This window comes from Mastigoproctus giganteus, chromosome 4 (assembly GCF_048544385.1).
Source record: "Mastigoproctus giganteus isolate SK-2022 chromosome 4, ASM4854438v1, whole genome shotgun sequence".
Classification (NCBI taxonomy): Eukaryota; Metazoa; Arthropoda; class Arachnida; order Uropygi; family Thelyphonidae; genus Mastigoproctus; species Mastigoproctus giganteus.
The window spans coordinates 30,057,369-30,082,124 of record NC_143578.1 but is presented as its reverse complement, the minus strand read 5'-3'; the positions used below and the strand labels follow the sequence as shown (position 1 = coordinate 30,082,124).

At 37.9% G+C, this 24,756-nt stretch overlaps 1 protein-coding gene across 1 annotated transcript in view; it reads left to right on the top strand.

The window, feature by feature from the left end:
• LOC150086514 (atrial natriuretic peptide-converting enzyme-like) overlaps positions 1-24,756 on the top strand; it is a 105,855-nt gene that overhangs the window by 55,575 nt on the left and 25,524 nt on the right. The window contains exon 2 of the mRNA XM_090372613.1: positions 23,397-23,601. Within this exon, the coding sequence (XP_090228739.1) occupies positions 23,397-23,601 (205 nt within the window). The remainder of the gene's footprint in view (positions 1-23,396; positions 23,602-24,756) is intronic.

Sequence of the window (24,756 nt, the reverse complement as noted above, 5' to 3'; positions counted from 1 at the left end):
CTGTCCTTTTTCTTCTTTCTCTCTCTCAATCCTTTCTCTTTCTTCTTTCTCTCTCTCAGTCCTTTCTCTTTCTTCTTTCCCTCTCTCAGTCCTTTCTCTTTCTTCTTTCCCTCTCTCAATCCTTTCTCTTTCTTCTTTCTCCCTCTCAATCCTTTCTCTTTCTTTCTCCCTCTCAATCGTTTCTCTTCTTTCTCTCTCTCAATCCTTTCTCTTTCTTCTCTCTCTCTCTTTCTCTCTCTCCTTTCTCTGTCCTTTTTCTTCTTTCTCTCTCTCAATCCTTTCTCTTTCTTCTTTCTCTCTCTCAGTCCTTTCTCTTTCTTCTTTCCCTCTCTCAATCCTTTCTCTTTCTTCTTTCTCCCTCTCAATCCTTTCTCTTTCTTTCTCCCTCTCAATCGTTTCTCTTCTTTCTCTCTCTCAATCCTTTCTCTTTCTTCTCTCTCTCTCTCTGTCCTTTCTTATTTCTCTCTCTCTCTCTCTCCCAATCTTTTCTTCTTTCTCACTCTATCAACGTTTCTTTGTCTATCTACTTTTGCTCTCTCATCTGTTTCTTATTTCTTTGTCTGTCTATCTACTTTTGCTCTCTCATCTGTTTCTTATTTCTTTGTCTGTCTATCTACTTTTGCTCTCTCTCTCTCTCTCTCTCTCTCTCTCTCTCTCTCTCTCTCTCTCTCTGTTTTTATTTCTTTTTCTCTGTCTCTCAATTCTTTATTTTCCTTTCTCTCTCTCTCTCTCTCTCTCTCTCTCTCTCTGTTTTTATTTCTTTTTCTCTGTCTCTCAATTCTTTATTTTCCTTTCTCTCTCTCTCTCTCTCTCTCTCTCTCTCTCTGAATTTTTATTTCTTCCTCTGTCTCACTTTATTTTTCTTCTCTCTCTCTACCTGTCTCTCTCTCTCTTTCTCTATACCTTTTTCTTTCTTTCTCTGTCTCTCGTCAATCCTTTATTTTCCTTCTCTCTGCCTTTTTCTCATTATCTTTTTATTTCTCTTTCTCTCTCTCAATTCTTTATCTTTCCTCTCTTTCCGCCATTTTCTCTCTCTGGTTTTCTTCTTTCCTTTTTCATTCCTTTATTTTCTCGCTCTCTCTCTCATTTGCTCTCTCTATTTTCTCTGTTTTCCTTCTGCGTTTGTTCTCTCTCTCTCTCTCTCTCTCACACACACACACACACACACACACACACACACACACACACACACACACACACACACACACAGAGTCTCTAAATTTTTCTGTATCTCAACCTTTATTTTTTCACTTTGTCTCTCATTCTCTGTTTTATCTAAACGACACGTTCCATTTTGTTTTCTTTCTTTTTGCTCTTCGCTTTGGTTCTTTCGTCATCTCTGTCCATCCTCCTCAGTTTCCTCTGTGTGTTCATTTATTATTTCACTGTACATATAAATCTGTCTTCCCTAAAACAAGATAACTAACTAGCCAACCATAGTTGAGTCTCTCCACGTGCGGGCCAGCGTAATGTATATAGCGTAATGTCTAATGTCTATATAGCGTAATGTATATAGCGTAATGTCCAGCGTAATGTCTATATCCCCTGGGGGTATTAGCTTTCTACATCCTTATCTAAGCTCTCACAAAGCGGCTCCCGCTGTCATATTCTTTGTTGTGTCATGAAATAACCTGCTGGAGTATGTTACCATAACTTGATTCCCAATAGATCGACACAATTACGTGCGAGACGTTGGATATCTTTACAGCCATCCAAAAAAGATCGGAACAGGAGACACAGTCGACACGTGACAAATGTGTGACACGTCACGCGCGTGTGTGACGTGTCACAACCAATCAACGAACAAACACCGCAATAAAGTCCTTTAATTGATAACCTAAATGCATTTAGAAATCTCGTCCATAAATGTTGTTGACACAGCGATATCGTAAATGTAGCAGTTTTCCTGAATAACGAAGCCAAATGTCTGCTCCCTGACCCTTCTGAACAATGAAGGCGATAAAAGCCAAACGTTTTCCTCCTTACCCTGGTATCTATGCAGTGGCCTTTGCAGTTTTTAACAGTGGCCCACTTAGTCGGTGTCGAGCGAAAACTGCATAATTTTTCATTTGAAATGGATTTTTATCCACAAAATAAGTAAACAGACCACAGGATACAAGCAATTTACAACATACAGTGAATACCTCATGGCCTTAGTTACCTTCTCTCAAAACGCCAAACAAAAACCCTTCGAAAGACAGAAAATCCAGAAGTTACACCACACATAAAACGGTGAATATCACGGGACGAAATTAGTGCTGCTTTATCAAATCCCAGCGGGACATTTGAGCCGGTATCAAGTGGCCCGCAACTTCCGTTAATTTATCCATCACCTATTTAAAGAAATAAATGAGCTACTTGTAAAGAAAGCCACGTGATATCCAGGATGAGATATGGCCTCCTCTTTCATAATTATAGCCCGGAGATTAGAGAATCCTTAAATTTATCGGCATTCTGTATGGACGATTAAGCTGATGAGCCTATTACAAATTACTCAGCGGTGATAGCGTTGCCATGAAAAGCCTTATTGCATCGGGCCCTTCCTGTTCGATTACTCTTAACAGTAACAAATGATTGGCCACACTTCTATCACATTAGCCAGGTAATTGTAATGACGTCTTTCAATACCCAGTAGCTATTGGATGCGCAAATTTATGTAAAGGATGGTTTCTCTTCGATGGAACCGTTAAAAAAAAAAAGAATTTCTATTGTCAGAAATTTAATTCAATCCAATTAAAAGTCACGATACATGACCATGTAATTCAAATGTTAATCTCGTTGGACATTATTGAAAGTCCTGTATAGATTTAGATGGATCTTTGAACAGCTCCTGTACTGCAACTCTACGTATCTGCCTACCTGATTTATATTGCATGGCACGAACGCGATGATGTTACTGAAGGATTGCTCCATTTCATGAAAAGGGCATATTCGCCCAATAAAGTGGCCACTTAGTGTATCTACTATCAATATAGCACTGGTATGAAGAAGTTAAGTGAAAATTATAAAAAATAAATTTTCTGTTTATGCTCGGGTTATACCACTAAGGTCGAAGCAGTTCACAAGATAGAGAATACAAGAACGTTACCATATTTAGTAGTTACGCGGATTTGAAACGCGGTCACGCAAGGCGAGTCTACTTCTGTATTTTAGCGCAAGTCTGAGATATTAAGAAAAATATGGACTTGATGGAAATCTATCAAATTTATAATTATTTTCGAGATAAGACCATAACCATGATTTCTAAAACAATCTACGACTTACTGTGCCTGAAATCCGAGCTGAGTTCAGTAGGAACAGAGAAGCTCTCGGGTCCACATTCTCTAAATCTTCGTCTTAAACAAGCAGGACTTCATAGTAGTGTAGTGGTCCGAAAACTCTTATTAAAACCGGAAAATCGAAAGAAACGGTTAGCTTGACTAAGAGCCATCAACGTTGGGCAATTGAAGAGTGGAAAAACGTACTATGGATTGATGAATCTAAATTTGAAATTTTTGAATTCAAGTGAAGAGTTTATGTGAGACGATCAACCGAAGAACAAATGGTACCACTTGTTTAGTGTCTACAGTCAAGCATGGTGGTGGTTCCATCACAATCTGAGGTTGCTTCTGTTTCTCTGGAGTTGGTGATATCGTCAGAAATGAAGGAATTTTAAGAAAAGAAGACCAAACATCCTTGAACATAATGCAATATCCCCTGGACTTCGACTTTGTGGAAGAAATGTTTTAGTAACTAAACAACAAGACTGGATATTGCAAAGTACGTTGCCATCCCAATCGTCTGACTTAAACCCAAGAAAGCTTTTATGGAATCATCTAGTCCGTCAAGTCTGCCCATCTACACCAAATATCCCCAAAATGCCACATCTGTGTAATGCAGTGATCAAATCTCGTGGAGGATATTTAGAGGAAAAAAAAAAAAAAAACACCCTACATTTACGACTAATTTCAAAAAAAGTAAAGAAATCTATTGTCATGCGCAATGATTCCAAACTTTTAAGCTGGAGTCTACGTACTCCAATACCAGACACCGACCCTCAAAAGTAAGCAGAAAACAAAAGTCCGTAAGTACCACATATCACAACTTGGTGTTGATTGCAGTACTTAAGGCATTTGCATATCGTAAGTCGTTCGCACGCAGTCGTGTTGTTTACAATGTAGAGGACATAAAAGAAGACACTTATAAGAGACTAAATAAGTGTTTTCTTCTATTTAATACAAAAATATCTTGCATTTTTACCAAACTAGCGTATTTCTCTTTTCTATATTTAATCTAAAATATTCAAAAACTGACACGCATTTATCATCGTTTTTTCCCACCCACTAATTTCGACGCTTTTTCTTTCTAATCATTTTGAATAACACCGAAGACTCTTCATCAATACTGCTGATGACTGGTGCCGGACCTTCAGACACAGCGCACAAAATACAGATTTTATCATACACATCATTACACGGTCGTAATGAAAGTGTAGGAAGTAGTTCTTAAGAGCGATGCACTCTCAAACTCTCAACACATCGTGAATTGCTTATTCCATCCTGGAGTTATTTCCAAGGCAACGATCGGCTATTTGTCACTCAACGTATAATGGCGAAAGTTTGGAAGGATCAAAGCCGGTTAGTGAGAAGAAGATGGTATTGCTAATGATGCTTATGTTATCCATCAGTAAGGAAAGAGAAAATCTGGTTAATCTCTTCTGTTCCGGGTATACTTAAGTATCTTCTTTCCAGCAAACTTACTTCCATTATTCAAGTGATGGAAGTGGCAGGAAATAATGCGCTTCAAAGTTTGTAAAAGGACGCGACCTGCATCTAGATAATACCGAATTCAACGTTATGTCTTAGGCTTTTAGGAGCGCATGGCATGGAGCTATTGTAATGAACCCCAGCACACAGGGCCGAGACCTCTAATGAGGTTCCAATGATCCCACTTCTCCTCGTGCGAGCTCTACATTTCAGCAATGTAGCTTTATACCATCGCGTGCGCTGGAAGAACACCATTGTTACGTCGATATATGGCTGAATGTGTTGAGCTAATTATTATTTCAAATATGGCTCTGTTACGCTCGCTATTAAATGAGGGGTTGTCTATTAAAGATGAGGTATGTCAGGTGTGTATAAAATAGTTTTAGCAAGAGTTTCTAGAAAATGGAATTCTAAACATCAACAAGTTCCTTTTCCATGCCATAAATCAATTCCTTTAATTTGGTCTCAATAATAAGGGTCACAGTTACTCCAAGGGGTTGTTCCTCTACCGAAGGCGGCGATAGAGCAGCTTACAGAAAGTGAACCACAAAATTAGCGCCCTTAGTCTAACTAACTAAAATGTCAAAGTAACATTTTTTTTAGGCACATAGTGCGCTTATGGTCTACATGTCCGTCCGCATGTAACAAATAACTTCCAGTGGATGGATTTTCATGAAATTTCACATTTCAGCTTTTTAAAATGATTTGTCGAGCCATTCCAAATTTCATTAAAATGAAACTAATAAAAATCCTGCAATTATTATTTCTTTATCTGTCTGTCCGTCCGCTTACAATTTGTTGTTGTTGTAGAGTTTTAGACGCATCACCGACAGACCATATTCCTCAGTGTACTGTCTGTAAATTGCATGTGTTCTGTGGTTGGTTTCCTGTTTGCTGGACGAAAAACTCGAGTTCCCGGAAGAAAAAAAACTATGCTATCCTCGCCTAAGACCAACTAATGCAGCCACGCTGTAAAAAAAGCCCATAAAAATTGCTCACGTCATCTACGAGATTCGAAATCAAACTCTTTCCTATCCAGTTTGGGAATTTATCGACCTTTCCTAAATTTCATTAAAATGGTACCAATAAATAAATAATTATTTATTTAGTTTTTTAATTTTCATGCATATCATATAAGGCTATCCATATACGGTATGTTCTAGAAGCACTGGATATTCTATTTGTTGCCATGCGCTGGTTGAAGGAATAAATGAACAATATGGCTGATGCGCAGAAATTTAAATTTCCTCGGTTCGCGCATAAAAATCTTTTCTGTCTGTAAAAATCATGAAGTATTACCATTTGTTAAGGCACTGCATACATTAACTAACTTGTTGATTCCTTGCGGTGGACAGCGTGCTAGATATTTTTAAAAGACTAGGGGATGTTTTGAACGCTGCATCGTAATGTACGCTTCTGAAAGAACTTAGAGACTCAATTCGCATAAAATGGTTGGGCTATTGAGTGGGCTTACTGCAGTTTTAGGATAGCAGAAGGCTGCATATAGCGTGTGCAACCCAGGAGACCATTAATTACAGGTAGGAACTTCCTGATCATCCTCCCTACAGCCCTGACCTAGCCTCTAGAGATTTTTTATTTGCAACTGTGTAAGGCAGACCATAGGAGTATAATTGGATGATTTCTACCAATAGGATGAGATGTAGGCTTCAAATAATCGATATTTATCGATTGGTAAATAAATAAATTCTCTTTATATTATGGTTTATATTTATATTCTGGTCAGAGGAGTTCAGATACAGAGAATAAGAGAAACAGCACCGTATTTAGTAGTAAAAAAAAAAATCCATATTCTTGCTGAAAAGAATATGAATCCTATAGCGTATATTCCACAAGTACAGATATATTTACAAAACTGTAGAGATCGGGTTTATAAATTCTTGAAAATTTTACAAAATTTACAAAGCTCTTAAGAAGTAAATATCCACTTTCTTTTATTTCACGTTCTATATCTTTATGTACCAGATGTGCGTCTCTCGTAGTATAAAACGAGTTCCAAAAAGAGTTCGCAACCCCATTTTCTAAGCTCAAATAAGTTACGTAATAAGTACAACATTCACAAAGTAAATAAGGAATATCTACACAAAGTAAACACGAAATAGTCGTCCACAGACACTGTTCACAAAGTAAATACCAGCTAACTATACACAAAGGTAAAAGGTAAACACGGAGTAATTATGAATTTGCAATTACACGCCGTTCCCAAATATCACTTTAAAGGTTATGTTGCATTAAAATGGTCAATGTAAGAGTTCCCTGTGGGGATGCGCTAGCCGCATGTACACACGTCACTGACCACGCTTTATAGCGCGGATATTCGCGCTAGGATAGGCAACGCAATCGAAGTTGTAGGGAGAAGAGAACAGGGTCATCTTCTGTGTTTGGACCAATCGGAAATATTTCGATAGAACGTCTTATTACCGTTATCGGGTAGCGAGGGAATCACAATGCAGTCCAAATGTTGGTCGCAGACCTTATCGCATTGAGCCACTGTTGGTCTTATAGCACGTGACATTACGGTGACCAATTAATCACCCCATCTTACATTAGAGAGCTTGCAAGGGCGTAATCATGTGATTAGCGAGGCAAGAGCCTGTTATCTGCTTTTCCCCGTAGCATTGCTGTAATTCCGGTCTCAAGAAATGATAGAAATCCACTCCACTCACCAAGGAGATGCTCACAAAAAAACAACCTTTCTTTCGTCTTCGGAAAGTTTTCTGCCAACCATCAACAAACAACGGAAAATTTAATCCACCGTCTCCATTTTTATTTCCTAGATATTGCAATATAATTTCCATAAACAAATTTTAAAAAAGATTGAGGCGTAAGGTTAGGAAATTTGTATTTATTCGAATTCATTCACAAATTATATGTGCAGGTGAAAGTTTTTTTTCCATTTTTTTGCCTTTCTTATTTGTAATATCAGGTTAAGTTTAGATGTCCTCAAGCAGTCGTCTGAGTAATTTCAAAGAATAAAATCAAGGGTCAAAGTGATAAATTGATTAGCAAATCATGTAAAAATGATTGGCGAGCCACCATCGGAAAACGGCTTGCCAACAGAGCCGGGATCGAGTTTTCTACACTGCTCGACAAAATCAACAGAACACCTATAAAAAGTGGTGCAGCTTGCGATGAAGCCGGACATCGTTATTCTGTGGTGGTGTACCATAGAATAACGATGAAATGAGGGCACAAGGAGAAGCTATTAGGGACATTTACACGGGTTGTAAAGGAATTACCAAAAAGGTCACATCATAGAAGTCGATACAAGATACTTGAAAATATGGTCACATGATATAGTACTGCGTTTGATCCCCTCCAACGGCTAAACAGCCCTGACAGCGGTAAGCATGCTCGACATAAGGGTGTCTATAAGATTCTTTGGCAACAAATCCTATTCTTCCACCACCACCACCTTAGCCCACCAAGTGACCGAGTGGTTAGCTGTAGGTGTGAAATGCGACGCCCAAGGCGTCCCACATATGCTCAATTGGTAAGTCTGATGATCGTGCTGGCCACAGCAGTCGTTGGATATCTTCAGTTTCAAGATTTTCCTCTCCACCACTTGAGTTCTATGTGAAGTGGCGTTGTCGTGCATGAAAAGAAAATTGGGCCAACCACACCCTTAAAAAATCGCACATAGAGAATCTGCTGTTGTTATCTCTGTGCAGTTACGGTACCCCTATTAAAAAATGAGGATGGTTGAGGTCGTTGATCATTATTGTGCCCCACACGAGAACATTGCCACCACCGCAAGTGCCCCTTTCTCTGATGTTGGATGGATGGTACCGCATTCCTCGTTTGTAGGCTAAAACGGAACAGAGAACAGAACTGTATCTAATTTTGTCTCGCTTCATCGCAAACTGCACGAGGAACACCTCGTTTTCTGTGTCCTGTTAATTTTGTCGAGCAGATATACGAATTACATTGTGATCAAAAAAATGCCCTTCACAGCTAAACAAAACGAACGCGAATATGGGGCTGCCTACATCTTTGTTATTAATAAATATAAACGTAATAAACATAGCTAACTTTAATCCTATTTCCAAAATAAACACAAGAAAACATCTCTACTGAGATTAAACTTGACTTCTAATCTTTCGGCCTAAGCAAATCACGAGAATTTTTGACATTGCGTTGTATAAATATGCGCTCTCGGCATTACTTCTATTCATCTGAGTAGTGCTCCTAATACATCTCTTAATTTCCTACATGCTGTTCAAACGAGAACAGTCATTTTAGTTAGATCCTCTCTAAGAAACTTACTCCATTCCCTATCACACACACACATGTTCAGTTTCTGTTACGTGACTTTTCAGAAAAGCAGTGCCCATGAAAATGTCTGCAGATATTTCCATGGGCACTGCTTTTCCAAAATTAGTCCGAACACGTGCCTAATCTAGTCAACATACGTTCAGCGTTCAACCCCAAACTCACCTAACCAATATTTTCTCTTCTTCATTTTTGTCTCTTCTACTTCTGTTCTTTGGAACGGCCTTCCATCACATGTATTTTCGAAAAATTACAATCTGCAGAAATTCAAGTCCAATGTCAACAAGTGTCTTCTAAAACTTCAATCCACACAAGATACTAGAGTGCTCCAGCTTTCGTGTACTTGGGGAAGGGGGGGGGTCACAACAATATATAAAGGAAAAAGAAATAGGACCTACTACGGTATTTGGGAAAAATGAACCATAGCCGCTGTCCACGTGACAAGAATAGGTGGAAAAGTAATTTCGATCGCTCTAGAAGAAACAGATTCAACGAATTACAGTAGATGGGTCGATGTTGACTTTAGTGACTTTCAACAGGGAGTGAACATGATTCACATTAGCAATAAAGGCTGCAATGCCCTACATTAACGGTGCCCAAAGTAATCAGAGAAACTCGTAGAAAGAGATCGGTGGATGCTCAAAAGATTAGTACATAGGCCCCAACAGTCTTCATCAAATACTATCAATCAGAAGAAGTTCAGGGAGGCCACAAAAATTGATATCACTCTTCAACTGATTTCAGACAAATTACGATGTGCTGTAAAACTCATTGTAATTGGTCTGAAGCAGTAAAAAGCTGTGTTATGGAGTAACCAATCACGGTACACGGTTTCCAATCTGATGGCTTGGTATTTTGATCAATTGAATGCCTAGAGAACACTATATACCAGACTATTTCTCTTTCCAAATATGAAGTTTGGTGGAAGAGTTGTCCCGATGTGGAATTATTTCTTGTGGTTTGGGCTTGCACCATTGTCATCGTTCCTGAAACAATTAATTCCACGCAGTGCATTAACATTCTGCGCAATTCCGTTCTTTTTCTATACGGTAACAGAACCACGGGAAAACTCCATTTCTATTTCAGCATGGCAATGCACCATGACATAGTGCACGGTCTGTAGTGAGTGACTTGGTTTGAAGACATAAGCGTACAAAAGTTCCACCGATTACCTTTGGGATATACTGGAACGTCGGCTTCGGAACTGCACTCGCGCCCCTGACCACTCGGCTACGTCAGGCTTAAAGTTATATACTGCATCCTCCTCGGAGTCTACCGACGATGGTACAGTACACTGGGTAATCAATGAATTACGACCACCTATCTAATATCCTGTTGAGCCACCGTTCGCACGGATAACAGCCGCTGTTCGCCTAGGCATTGACTCCACTACGTGTATGAAGACAGCAGTAGGGATCTGCAGCCATATTGCCTGCAAGGCTTTCCACAGTGTCGAAACAAATGACAATTGAATGTAAATACGCCTCACCTCTCGTTCCGAAATGTCCCACAGGTGTTCAAATGGATTGAGGCCAGGCGAATTTGGAAGCAAATCAAGATGGATGATATCTTCGCTGTATTCCTCGAACTACTCGCACACATTGTGGGAACGGACATGGCAGGCTGGACATGGTCCCCTATGAGCTGCCGGTAGACCTCACCAGTGAAACGTTGGTCCATACGTTTCTATGGTGAGGTTCAAGTTCTAGGACCTCATCAGTGGACATGTGGATCCAGGGGCCCAGTTCTTACCAGCAAAACATGCTCCATATTAAGCAACCGCCGCCAGCTGCCAGGATAGTGGGCACCATGCAAGATGGATCCATGGATTCGTGTTGCTTAAGCCACAAATGAAGAAGTCCGTCGGCGTGTTGCACCAGATATTTAGAACTCATTCTACCAGTACACTCGTTTCCAGTCCTCCAGTGTCCAACCAGCGTGTTGTTGACACCACAGCATTCACTGCCGACGATGATCAGAGGTGAGGAGAGGGTACCTCTTGAGTTGTCTGCTGTGGAACCGCATACGTTAATGTGGTGCATCGTCATTTGGGATATTGTCCTTGCATTCCCCATATTGTATTGTGATGTCATCTGCCGCACACTAACCTACCCTTGACTGAACCTTTACAACGCTGGATATTTCGCTCACCACAAACATCTACCTTGCGTAATACTATATGCCGTTTCCGATATATATAACCACCCGACGCACGAGCTTCAACAATCACGCCCTTTTGAAACTCCGTGATAAAAATAAATAAATTTTCTGTTTATACTCCAGGACGACCACACAGCCAAAGGAATTCACAAAAAAATAGAGAGAATACAAGAAACAGCACCGCATTTAGTAGTCACGGGCTTCTTTACTACGTTCCATAACTGCTACTTTTATCAATTTGAAATTGGATGCAAATTGCTGTACACTGTTCTAGCGTAAGTAGCTGTCCAGCTTTTAATACTGCGAGCTATGTGGCATAGTCCATTACGGATGAGGTTGTCATAATTCAGTGATCACTGAGTGTATATAGTTAAGGCCAAAAGTGAAGTGATACATTATTATATATTGTATCATTAAAAGGTTCTTTGAAACATTCAAGTGTCCGGTTACTTTTGCAATGCAATATACTGTATATATTGGGATTCCCATTATGAAATAATCCTAAACCAGATATAAAATATACTGTATCACTAAAAATATGGAGTAAGTTAAGTACTTCTGCGCTGGTCCTTCATAGTAAGGAAACCACACTGCTGGTCGAAGCTAATATGGAACAATCATGCATTGTCTCCAATGTAAATATGTACACTGTTTACACAGTAAATATGGAGTAGGTATACACCAACACGTTTGTAGTTCGCAAGACAGTTTCTCTCCCTCTCCACTAGAAATGATTGCAATCATCTCCCAAAACAGATTTGCGTTTTCCTTGTACATTTAACAACTGACTGTTCCTTATTGCAATACTTTAAACTTGCTGGAGAGATGGTGGTTCTTTTAAAACTTCTCTTCCGCCATCATCCACTCACCCCCCCCCCCCCCCTTTTTTTTTTGTTTGTTTTCTTTATGCCGCGTTCTAGTCGAATTTGTTCTCCCACGTCTTCGACTAGTTTGGCTGGTAAGTGAAAGCGAACGTACACGATGGAATTGGGGCAAATAGTCACTGCACCACTTACCAAGACAATGAAATTGAATGGGTGTCTGATGTGTGGGGGTAACAGCGAAGTTCCCCATTGTGTCGAGTGGTAGAAGATCTCTAGAACTTCCCTGTATAATAGGACACAGAAAAGTCGAAGGAAGGAAGGAAGTGAGTGAGTGTTGAACATCGATGCCCATGAAGATAATTATTCCCACAACCGCAGTCAAGCATGACCATGACTTTTTCCTCAACGAGATACCAAAGTCAAAACTATTTCCTTTAGTAAATCGAAGATTTTTGATTCAATCCAATAACTACACCAAACAATTTATAGAAATCAAATATTAATAATTACATCGAATAACGGTGACCAATAATTAAGAACGAAAAAAGTCTATCTCAAAGAATACAAGACTCCATAAACTACATTCGAATAATTCTACGGTATCCATTATCTTCTTATTTCTCAACGGGTAGAAGCCAGTACGAGCAATTACTGCGTTTATCCAACCGTTCAAAATTACATAAAACGTAAGCTGCAGCTGTTCATAATTACTTGTATCTGAACTTCTCGGTAAACATCTTTTTAGAAACATCAAAAAAATATATTGTCTCGTATTTCTGGAAAATGTCCAGGTATATTAGGAACCATTACTGCGTAGCCAACATGGTGACTGGTTATAAAACGATTTTCAATGCAAATTTTCTGGTCCCTGTTTATTTCTCCTCCTGTAGAAGTGATTCTACTTTTATTTCCTTCCATAGTAAACAATTCTATCAGTGCACGAAGATATTTAGGGAATAAATCAATACAGTTCTTCTTTCTGGAGAAAAATGTGCAAAACACCCATCATTTCGCTATCGACGCGACTGTATTTACTTTGTTCTAGAGAATTTCCTTCAAATAAAGTATTTTTTTATTTTCTGAAAGCTATTTTTAACGTAAGAAGGCGCTTTAGGCAGTAACAATTTGAAGGATTTTGAGTAACTGTAGTGAAAGAAAACTATTGGTTAGCGTGTTTAAAATATAGCGTTTGTAATTCGCATGCAAGTTTTATTTTTAATTAAAATTTAATTTTGGAAGTTATTATAAACTATTTTTGTTAAGTATTAAGAAATTCAAAAACATTATAGTGAAGTTTTTAAAATAGAAAAAAAATTTAAAAGTAAATATTAATGTATAGTACTCACCTTTTTATACTGTGGTTAAAAGTTAGTAACCGGTAAATTTCTGAGTAAAAATCAACGCATGCGCAGTGCAATTAAACTAGTATTTGCAATTCGATCTACGCATGCGTCAAGATTTTGCCATCTGTTAGAGTTTGCTTTTGTCCTAAATTATATTTTATAGGTTTGTATATATGTAGCTGGACATACACTGCCCTACCATTAATATAGGAGGACATTTGCAAAAACTGGTGGAGGGTATTCCACAGAAACTTGACACTGTTATAAAAGCTAAAGGTTATTTCTAGATACGCAGGTGCCCAGATATTAATGGTAGGGTAGTGTATATCTCTACTATTCTATGCCTACAATTCGGGTTAGAGCCTTTAAAAAAAAGGATGCGCTGCAGTGATACACACCCTCCAAAAAAGTATTCGGATACGCATCGATTTTACATTGACGTCACTGCTACCCACTTCAATAGCAAATCGATCCCTCTTAGGTCTGCTGGATTATATAAACAGGAAGTGTCCGGATACTTTTTGGAGGAAAGCGTATATGATACTGAGCACTCACCACCTTCTTAGCGAGTGTCTTTGCCATTGCACTATTTCAAATACCATTTCTTAAATAGGAAGTGCTATTCAAAGTAGTGTTCGGTACCGAGGCAAGTCTATAGTAGATAGTAGTCTCGATAATCCGAACCTCTTTAAACCGAATTTGCATTAAAATCATTTTCAAGTGTATGCGCAGATATAAAAATTTTAGAGAAATATTTCTACTGGAGGAAGCAACGAATATCACATTTCTTGTAATTCAAACAACCACGTGCCAAGCTTTTCCTATCTCTTCGGTTCGCATATAATTTTTATTTTAATGAATTGATTAAAATTTTGAAATTATTATGTAACATTCTGAAATTAAGAAATCTTAGTTTAATTTTATAAACTTCAATTATTTATGTAAAAATATAAATTGAAAAAATACACTTCTTCATATTATGATTAGAAGTAAAATAATTGATAAATTTCATTGACAAAATAATGCATCCGTTATTCAGACTTGGAAATTCTTAGTTTAATTTGAAATTCAAAATCTTAGTTTAATTTTATTAACTTCAATTATTCATGTAAAAATACACCACTTTATAATAGAAGTAAAATGATTGATTGACAAATTTCATTGACAAAAATAATGCATCCATTATGCAAATTTTGCAAATGAAAATATAAATATTAACTTAACATTACATTTTAGACTTTAGCATTCTCCGTCCGTCCGTCGGCATGTAACAACTCGACGTCTAGTGTACAGATTATCATATATTTGAGTCTTAAAAAGTTGACTTGACCCATTATAGATTTCATTAAAATGGACCAATAGAAATCTGGCAATTATTATTTCATTTCATTTTATTATTTATTTCATCTAATTTTTTCGTATGTATCACTATGTGGTGGATGCGCAAAAACGTAATTTCCTGGGTTTGCACATAAAAGTCTTTTTTTGTTATAAAGCATGAATTAGTATTTGGCAATGTGAAATATAACAACGTTGTGTACATTAATTAACGTGTTTATACTTCTAATTTAAAGTTAACTAATGGATAATTATTTCTGGCATAAAAAAGAAAAAAAAAAACAGACGCACAAGAACTCCTCCTCCTAGGTGAAAAGTTCAAGTATTAATTAATTGTAATGATTAATATATCGCGTTCACGCATTACTTTCCAATTATGAGAAAAAAATTCCAATTAGATAAAAAATATATTAAAAACCTCTCTGAATAAAAAACGTAAATTATTTTCCACGACTATCACTTTTTAGCAATGGTGGCAGACACACAATTGAACAATCAAAAAAACGCATTTATAAATTCATTTTTCCGATAACGAAGAGCATTAATGAGCAGTTCATGTACTGATATCATAACAATAAATGACTCTAAAATGGCGCACATTTTAGAGTCAAAAAAAAAAAAAAAATGTTCCGGAAAGAGAAATCATCTTAGCTGGGGAAGTAGAATTACAGGATACGGTTTGGAAAACGAGACTTCAACATCCTCTCATCTACTTCCTTACATGATGTCTCGGAAAACGGAAGTATTCGTAATCAACAATAAAACAGACAGCAGGAAAAAATAAATCACTCTCTTAATCCAATGGAGAGTCGAACGTGAGGTGAGCCTAGACAATAGAAGAGGCCACGTCTTCAACAAAAAAATCAGAGAAGTTTTATTATTAAAGGATTGGAAGTCCAAAGTTCGGTAAACAATATGTGTGAAATGCTTCTAGGAAAGAATCCATGTAATTGTGAAAAGGGCAATGCCTTTTGATGAAATGGTTCCCAAGGAAAGTTTTAGAGATTATCTAAGACGTAATGAAGAATGCGAATTGCGCACCAATTTTATTTTATATAATTTATGGAAAAAATGGAACCAAAACTGTTGGTACCAAATTAATCGACAGAGGGCGCTAATGGGAACCCTTAAAGAAAGTCTTCAGGAGATTTGTGGGAAACAGGAAATTGGTTTCATCTCACAAAGATTACCAACTAACCTGGATAATTCGCAGATGTTTGATATTTGTTCTTTTTTTTTTTCTCTTAGAAATGAATTTTCTTCTCTATTTCTTTGGAAAAATTGCAATGTCTTGGAGATAAAGTATTTGGATTAAGAAACGGGAAATATTGGACTTCCTAACATCTGTTTCAATATTATTGCTATGACACGATCAAAGAGAAGAAAAAGGGCCTTTCAGAAGAAAACGAAAAATCCGGAAATCCATCTAACAACACTTCCGGTCAGCCGAAAGAAAACGATAAAGTTACTTCTATAAAGATTGGTCGCTATTATTGCTATACTTAATTTACCAAGATTGACAGATCTTTTCAATAAAAAAAAAGGTATTATTTTTAATTGCAAATATGCTTAAATGCCGGAAGTGATGTCACATATCAAAGTCCTATCTTCTATCGCATAACAAGAGGTATTTATAAAAATGTACACTATTAGTGTGGAAAAAGAAAAGAAAAGAAAGACAGACAGACAGAGCCAAAAAAAAAAAAAAGAAGAAAATAAAGAAATTGCAGCTATGGTGTGTTTTCTAAGACTGGCTAATCTTTTCTATGAAAGAAAATTAAACTGAAATATATAAGATTGAAAATATTGTAATTAGTTCATTAATTCACTGAAATAAAAATAATGGACATTCAAATTAAACTTTTTTATCACCACATTAATCAATGTATAATTTTCCAATGCTTAGTAACTTAAAAAATACTGAGAGTCTTACCAAAAATATATTTCAGTAGGAAAAGTATAAATTTCATTAATTCATTTATAATAATTAGTTTCTTTACACTGTCCTTGTAGAATTTAAAGTAATTCACCTCTTCAAAAAATACCTTTCTCTCACAATACAGTAAATCAGATTTAAACACTGTCTGCTTAGATATACAGCTGGATAAAATTTTCTGTTTACTCTGAGCTCTAAGCCACCTAGAAAAGACATCTATTACAATATTTTACATAAAAGGAAATGTAGAAGCTCACAAAACTGAAAATTCAAAAATAAAGAGAGAGAAAAAAGCTATTTTATGGAAAATATAAAAATTAAAAGTGCACCCAGTGTTGTGATTTTTTCCTCCATTTTTTCCTTATTATTCAGTAAATATCTCCCTATCACCGTGATGGCATAGCGTTTCACCCATCCCACAAGAGTGGGTGGATGGTTTTGCGGTTGTCTTTCTTACGAAAGAGGAGATCTACATCTGACAGCCAATACAGCTGTGAGGTGATGTACTGACAACAGAAGGCTTGGCTCTCTAGCATCAGTGGTACAGAGAAGAGCATCGATCCAGTTGCAGTGACACACACACACACACACACAGAAGAAGAAGAACAAGAGAAAGAAAAAAAAAAAAAGGAAAAGAAAAGAAAACTTGGCCCAAGACTGTCTGGACTATTCCTTGGAACTTTTGTTAAGTTGAAAAGTTTAGTAAAAACATACACACACACACACAAAAACAAAATAACAAACTTAAAAGTAAAAACTGATTAATAAAATATAAGTATTTTTATTATGACAGTGAGCTGTCATAATAAACAGGTCGGTACGTTAGTAAAAATCAGAACTGGCATATTTCATAAAATAAAAATTATTTTAAGTAATAAAATAAAATTTCGTTAATTAAAATAAATAAGTGACAATCGCTGAATAAAATATTGTAATCATGCTAATGGCAAAATATATTTATTATTTTAATCCTTACATTTATGTTTGCATAAAAATACTAATTCAAGCTTAAATAAAATAATATCATTAATTAAAATACTGATTCCAGATTTGAATAAAGTAATATTATTAATCTAAATACCGTTTAATTTATTCATCAAAAGAAATCCCAGTTCAATAGTAAAGACACTGTTCCATTTATTGTACGCACTCCCGAAGTGATTATATACCGTATTAAACACATTTTTTTTAGATCAAAAATAAATAATAAATAATACCCTCAGTGTATTTATCGTTAATATAATAAAAAGCATATTTTAATTTTCAAAATTTTTAAACCTTTATCGTTTTTATTTATTCATCAACATAACCACAAGTAGTTAAAAACAATGCGCTCTTCCATTTAGTGTACATACTCCCCAAGCGATTTTCTACTTAGTAATTTTGCTGGTTTTAAAAAACTCGAAAGAGTTAATAACGTTGATGGAGTACCGATACAAAGTCGTTTTTCAAAACTTATTTTGTTTATACATCAGACTCGTATCGTGTTATATAAATAATGTTGAATCTAAAAAAAGCTATTGACCAATGTACATTATATCGTTAGATCTTTAATAGAGTTTCTTTATGAGATCAGAGAAGTAAAATGCACTTCCCGGAATTCTTGCATTATCTTTTATAGCGAGGTAAATAATGAGCTACCCTGCAATAGTTTTAAATCTATGGTTTGCCAGGAACCATTCGCCCTCCACGCTTTTAAGTAACTATCGGCAAAGAAAGATCGTTAAGGACACTAAACTTGCCTGGCACACATCTTACGTTTGATGATAATATCGGCGCTCTCAGATCAATATTCGTAGCATTTTCCTCAGCCGAAATCTGTCCAGCTTTAAGATTCTGACGAAAGCTGGTTTAATAATCACCTATAGAATCTATGAGAATCTACGCATTAAATATAAGTAAAAATGATTTCGAAATTTCTCGTAAGGGGGCACTACTTGTCTCATTTTGAAGCAGTCGATTTGGCTTAAAATTGACCTACAAAGATATCGTTTAAATATGGCTGTATTTCTACTTTTTATTTATTTATTGCTGTTTTTTTATTATTATTGTTTTCAGAACAATGTTATTTTATTTTGTATTCCCACATTTAACTAACTACATTCATTGACAATATATATATATATATATAATTATAATCATCTCAGATTCGTGGACCAAGAAGTGTTATTCGTATTCAGTTTAACATCGCAAAACTTGAATGTTGGAACACTATAAGAAATTGCTTAAACTGTTTAATTCTAGATAATGAGAAAAGCAAATTAATACTTACAGCACTTTTTCTGACAAATTTAAGAAAGTGATGGAAATTTCGCAAAACAGTTTAGCTGAACACTACGTGTGAAAATGTCTAGAAAAAAGGAAACCGGAAGTCTGTAAAATAGGGAGTGACGTGAGTTTGTGATTGAAGATTCATTAACTTCATTTAGGGAGGTTTAGAGATATCCAGGTCTCATCAGCCATATATTTCTTTCTTTAATTGTACTTTTTAGTATAATGTATAATCTACACTTAGTGATCACTGAATTATGACCGCCTACCTAATACCGTGTTAGGCCACCGTTCGAAAGGATAACAGCCACTATTCGCCTAGACATTGACTCCACTAGATGTCTAAAGAAGTCCGCAGGGATCTGCAGCCATGCTGCCTACAAGGCTTTCCACAGTGTCGGAATAGATGATGGTTGCGTGCCCATGCGCCTCACTTTCCGTTCCAAAATATCCCACAGGGGTTCTATTGGATTGAGTTCAGGTGAATCTAGAGGCCAATCAAGATGAGTGATATCTGCACTGTGTTCTCGAACCACTCGTGCACAGTGCGGGTCCGAGGACACAGCTCATTATCGTCTTGAAAGATCCCCTTTCTGTCCGGGAAAATATAAAACATGGCAGGGTGCACATGGTCTCCTAAGAGCTAACAGTAGACCTCACTAGTGAAATGTTAGTCTATACGCACCAGGGTCCTAGTTCTTGTCCTACTTTGCTTGCGTCAAATATGAAGGCGTCAGTTGGCGTATTGCACCAGATATTTGAAGTCATCCGGCCAATACATTTGTTTCCAGTCCTCCACTGTCCAACCAGCGTGTTGTTGATTCCACAGCATTCGCCGCCGACGATGATCAGCGGTGAGGAGAGGGTATATATTGGGTCGTCTGCTGTGAAGCCCCATACGACTGGTTCTCTCCAGGTCTACAAGTAACTTACCTCTTAACTGGACACGGAGCGATTAATGCCAAACTGTCTCTACTTAGGATCCAGGATGATCCAACTTGCACTTGCATGGGGGGGGGGGATGGAGAGCTGGCAGCACCTCATGTATGACTGCCGGCTCTGTGAAGACTACGTGGTGTTTTACTCACCAGAATCCACTACTTACCACAGGGACAAGAACATCACCTCCTAGACACGAAGAAGGAGTATCAAGCCGCCTCGGATTATGCACAGGCACTGTTCGCGAGGAGGAGAAACCAAATGTCCGCAGCCCACAATCCACTACCATTATAACCAAAGAACATCTGTTTTTCAGCTCGCTTGGACTGGGACACCAGAAATGACCCACCCCCAAGAATTAGAAAACTCAGGAAACAAACAATACCAAAATAGACTAACATGGACGGGACTCATGTCCCATGAATGACAAATGGAGATGACTACCAAACTTAGACACCTCACCAGCTGAGTCTATGTGAACAAGACATTCCTTAAAACTGGAAAGCTTAGGAAATAAACCGCACTACCCATGTCCCACGGATGACAACTCGGACATGACACGAGATTGGACACCATCAACAGGGTCATTGGTCGTTGTATAGTTTCCCTGCAGACGCCTGTTGGCGATCGCACCGGGCTCCCTTACCTGGTGCGTTTCCATCCCCCCTGCGCCGGTGGTGGGACAGTCCCCTCGGCGCCCCCTACTTTCTCTTGGTGAGGCATGGGCCTGCCTCACTGACTTCTGGGGTTGCCTACACTATCATCCCCATATTTCTATCAACCCCCCCCAGCCTTCAGTCTCCCACCCACTCTATCTTTATGCCAGCGAATGCCCCACACACAAAAACTTAATTATGTCAAAATTACCGTTCGCCCATTTTCTCGGCCTTTATTATGAAAGCGGTATCCCCCTCACGTAACGATCATCAAAACCGACGATGATGGATATATGTATCACATATATATGGATCTGTTTGTACGTACGTGCATATGCGCGCGTTTTTTTTTTTTTTTTAGGTCCTAGTCACTGAAATCTCAGGAAATTAGGTGGCAGGACCTGCCAAAGTGAAACTAAAACTACTGGGTTCCTGGTCTACCTCCACGGGGCGAAGGTGGGACAACGTTGGGACTCAGCAGGTGTCCAGCGGCTAAACGACCAGATGAACAACGGTACATGACACTACACATATAGAATATCCATACACTTTTAAACCTCTTGCATTTCCAGCAAATTGGTACACCCACAATGAAAACTACGCGGAGATGTGGGAAACCCCTGGTGCCGTCTGACACTAAATACACCTTACGTCTGAGTATCAACTGGGGTGGAATCTTCGCTGCCTGCTCAACCCTACTGACGGTTGTTGTTATTTGGTTTTTTGGAGCATTAGCAACTAAGGCCATATTGCTCCGGGAATATGCGGTGGTCATTCCCTGACCTTTCCGCATCCTACATATTTGGTGCCTCACAGGCTCGAACCCCGGTCTAATCAAGAAGCATGTGCTACGCACTGCTGCTCCTGCCCACTTGGCTACGGAGACGCCCCCCTATTCAGGGAGTGGCATTCCTGGACCTACTGTCCAGTGCTCTTTTCTATCTCTTTAACTAACAACTCCTCCTTCCTACTTCTATGCGGATGCCTCGAACTATCATCTCCATCTTTCTATCACTATATTCCCCATCTTCTCCCTACTGTACATCCACTCTCCTTTCCTATATTTCCGCGGGCTTCCCCAGACCATCGGTTCTGGGGACGCCTAGCAGGAGCTAAAAGATTAATCTGTCCTGCCTCTGTGAAGTTAGAGATGTGAGATAGGGAAAAATCAAACTCGTGTTTGTCTCCCCCGGTTGCTAAATAGCATGATGCCGGTCACTCAACATAACAAAAAATTTACAACTTCACATATTCCAACACTAAACACAAATGCGACCAGCGATGGCGCTCACCTCACCACAAGATGACAAAGCGGCGAATTGGGGGTCATTTAGGATATTGTTCTTGCATTCCCATATTGTATTTCAATGTCAACTATCGCACGGTGACTTGCCGTTGAGCTCGTACAACGCGCTGCGCCCTTCGTTTACCACAAACATCCACCTTCCGTAATCCTTTGCACTTCTGTCGGCGGGAGGTGGTTTGACTCGTTCTACACGAGTGTGCACCTTAACCATAGTGTGCCGTGAACAACCGAAAAGACGTGCCGTTTCCGATACGGAAGCACCCAACATACGAGCTCCCACAATGATGCCCTTTTGAAACTCCGTGACATCTTTACTTCGTCTCATAACTGCTTCTTTATCACTTTGACTTGCACGACCAAATTACTACTGCTATAGTCTGCGAAGCTGTTCGTCTTTATACTGCGAACTATGCGGCATAGTCCGTACGGATGGGGTAGTCATAATTCTCTGATCACTGATTGTACACTGATAGGTAAGCAATGGTTTAAGCACAATATATATATATTTTAACTTAAAAGTTATTTTTTCATTTTAAAAAAGTACTTCTTTTTGATAGAAATTAGAAGATTGTAAATATCTGGATGGTATTTTTTTTTTTGCCTTGTTAATTTTGTATAATTTGTTAAAATAAAAATTAGCATAAATGGTAAAATTTATTTGTAGAAATTTCTGATAGGGGACCCTTAAATACTCCACTTCTCCAGAAGAATGAGTGGGGAAAAAAATAAAATAGTGGAGTATTCCTGCATTGGTCGAGAAATTTGAAGATAAAAAACTGTCCGGCATCAAAATTGAGCGAGGGAATAGAAAAACAGATCACATTACTAAATGACCATAGACTGTGAACTTAAGCAAAGGCCTTTGAAATGTTAACAGAGAATCTCTGGATTTCCAAATTTGAGATGCTATTTATACACGAATTAGAAAGATACTCTTCGGTGATAAAGTTCCGTGTTTATGACCCTAAGAACTGAAGAAATTCTATCAGAATGGGAACCCAGCCTGTTGTTGCTTAGTATTTTCACCTTAATTCATTGTAGTATATCTGAAAGTTGCGAGTAATGTATTCTACGGTCGGTTTGCCTGTTAGCTGGATGAAAAACCTAGTTTCCGGCCGGAAAGGAAATCATGTATTCTTCATCCGAGATCGATTTCCTCTGCTACACTGTGAAGAAAAAGCCAATAAAATATAGTCTTGGCAAGATTCGAACCCAGACCTTTTTTTCATAGACCTTCACTGGAAGAGTTTCACTGGTTCTCGCGGCTATACCGGTGGTTGTACCACCGGTATAGCCGCGAGAACATTTTCAAAAATAGAAAGAAACATTTCTCACACACACGCAAGCTGTCTAGTTGGTATGCCAAAACCAATCATACATTGTGCACTTTTAGAAAGCAAAGATTAGATTTGAAATGCGAAACCTTCTTCCATAAAATAGGTTTTCTATTCAGCACACAAATGTCACGCCGGTGGAGTATTTTTATCTAAAACAACAAAACGAATTTGCCGGAAACCTAACTTTTTTATTGTATTACAAATATTAAATAAAAGAATCTTAAAAAAAGTTTTCCCCCTTTGTTTTCCAGAGAGAAATGGACGACATCCAACAACGCCCCCTGTCGTTGGTTACAGGAAGCAGCGCCAGCAGTTGTGGTACACCAAGTGAGAGCGGAGACAGTAGGGAAATTAAGTTCACCAAGAAGGAAGGATGCACACCGACCTCGTGCGCCTGCGTGATCCTGGCGGTGCTCTTTGTGTCTTTGGGAGCGGCAGCTGGTGTTTATTTTGGCCGTAAGTTAAGCCGTATTCTTTAGTGTCTCAGTACACCACGCCTTCCAAAGTAAGAAAACAATGATGACAAATTGTTCCATAATATAATCCACAATCTCACCGGGACAGTAAATGGATTATTATAATTAATATGTGTGTGTGTGTGTGCGCGCGCTGATTACGTAGCCATTTGTTTCACATGGGTTATCTTCTAAGAATACATCCACCGGATGATTTATGTCCAAGGAAAACTGTTTAGTTTATCTCGTTGCAAAAGAACAGTCAGCGCTATGCCTAACGAATCAGAGAATGAGTTATTTTCTTATCGAGAAACTTATTTTCTTAACCAAGAAAATCCGATGTATTAAGTATAGTTTGTTTAAAGGAAACGCCTTCGATCCAATATTGTTCAATCAGTGGCTTTCAACAAGTGACAGAATAATATGAATGGTCCTCTTTGATATTTTCTAACAAACAGCTTTTGAGCGACGTATAAAAGGTGTTGGTAGTTCCACCACCTAATAATCTTTTGTTAAGTGCGTAGTCATTGAGAGTGCCAGAATTCTCTGAGAAGAAAACCATCAACTTAATAAAGCTCCAAGATTCTTTATTTTGTCAATAGCTGTCCATTTTATCATCTTCATTAATATGCTGCTTAAAGTAACCGTATAATTCAAAAAAGTTGCTTTTATATCTATTCCTCAAAAGGTGGTATGGTTTGATTTTCCTAAATACCAGGAGTGTCCTTATATTTTTTTTAAAATGTTGCTGCTGTAGGAGCGCAAAATCAGATAGAATTATTTATTCAAATTATGTTGAAAATTTGAAGCCGTTTAATATCTTTCCCTTCAGTTTTGTTTTATTTTAGATAAGTAATGGTTGGACAATGAGTATCACCGATATTGTGGATCAGAAAATGCAGCAATAAATTTCAAACCCATTAGAGGTTGCCAATAAGAACTTATGACAACATGCCGTTGTCATAAGTTTTTATTTCTCCAAGAGAAAGCACACCCACTTCTGTGCCAGATGACAACATTAAGATGGTACAACGTGCTTTTTCCCAGTCCTAAGAAATGCATTACAACGTGTGTTGAAACTGAGCTAACTTAACGATTCTGTCCAAAAAAATTTGTTCAGAAAACAGAACTGAAGTTGGAACCACTGGAAACCACG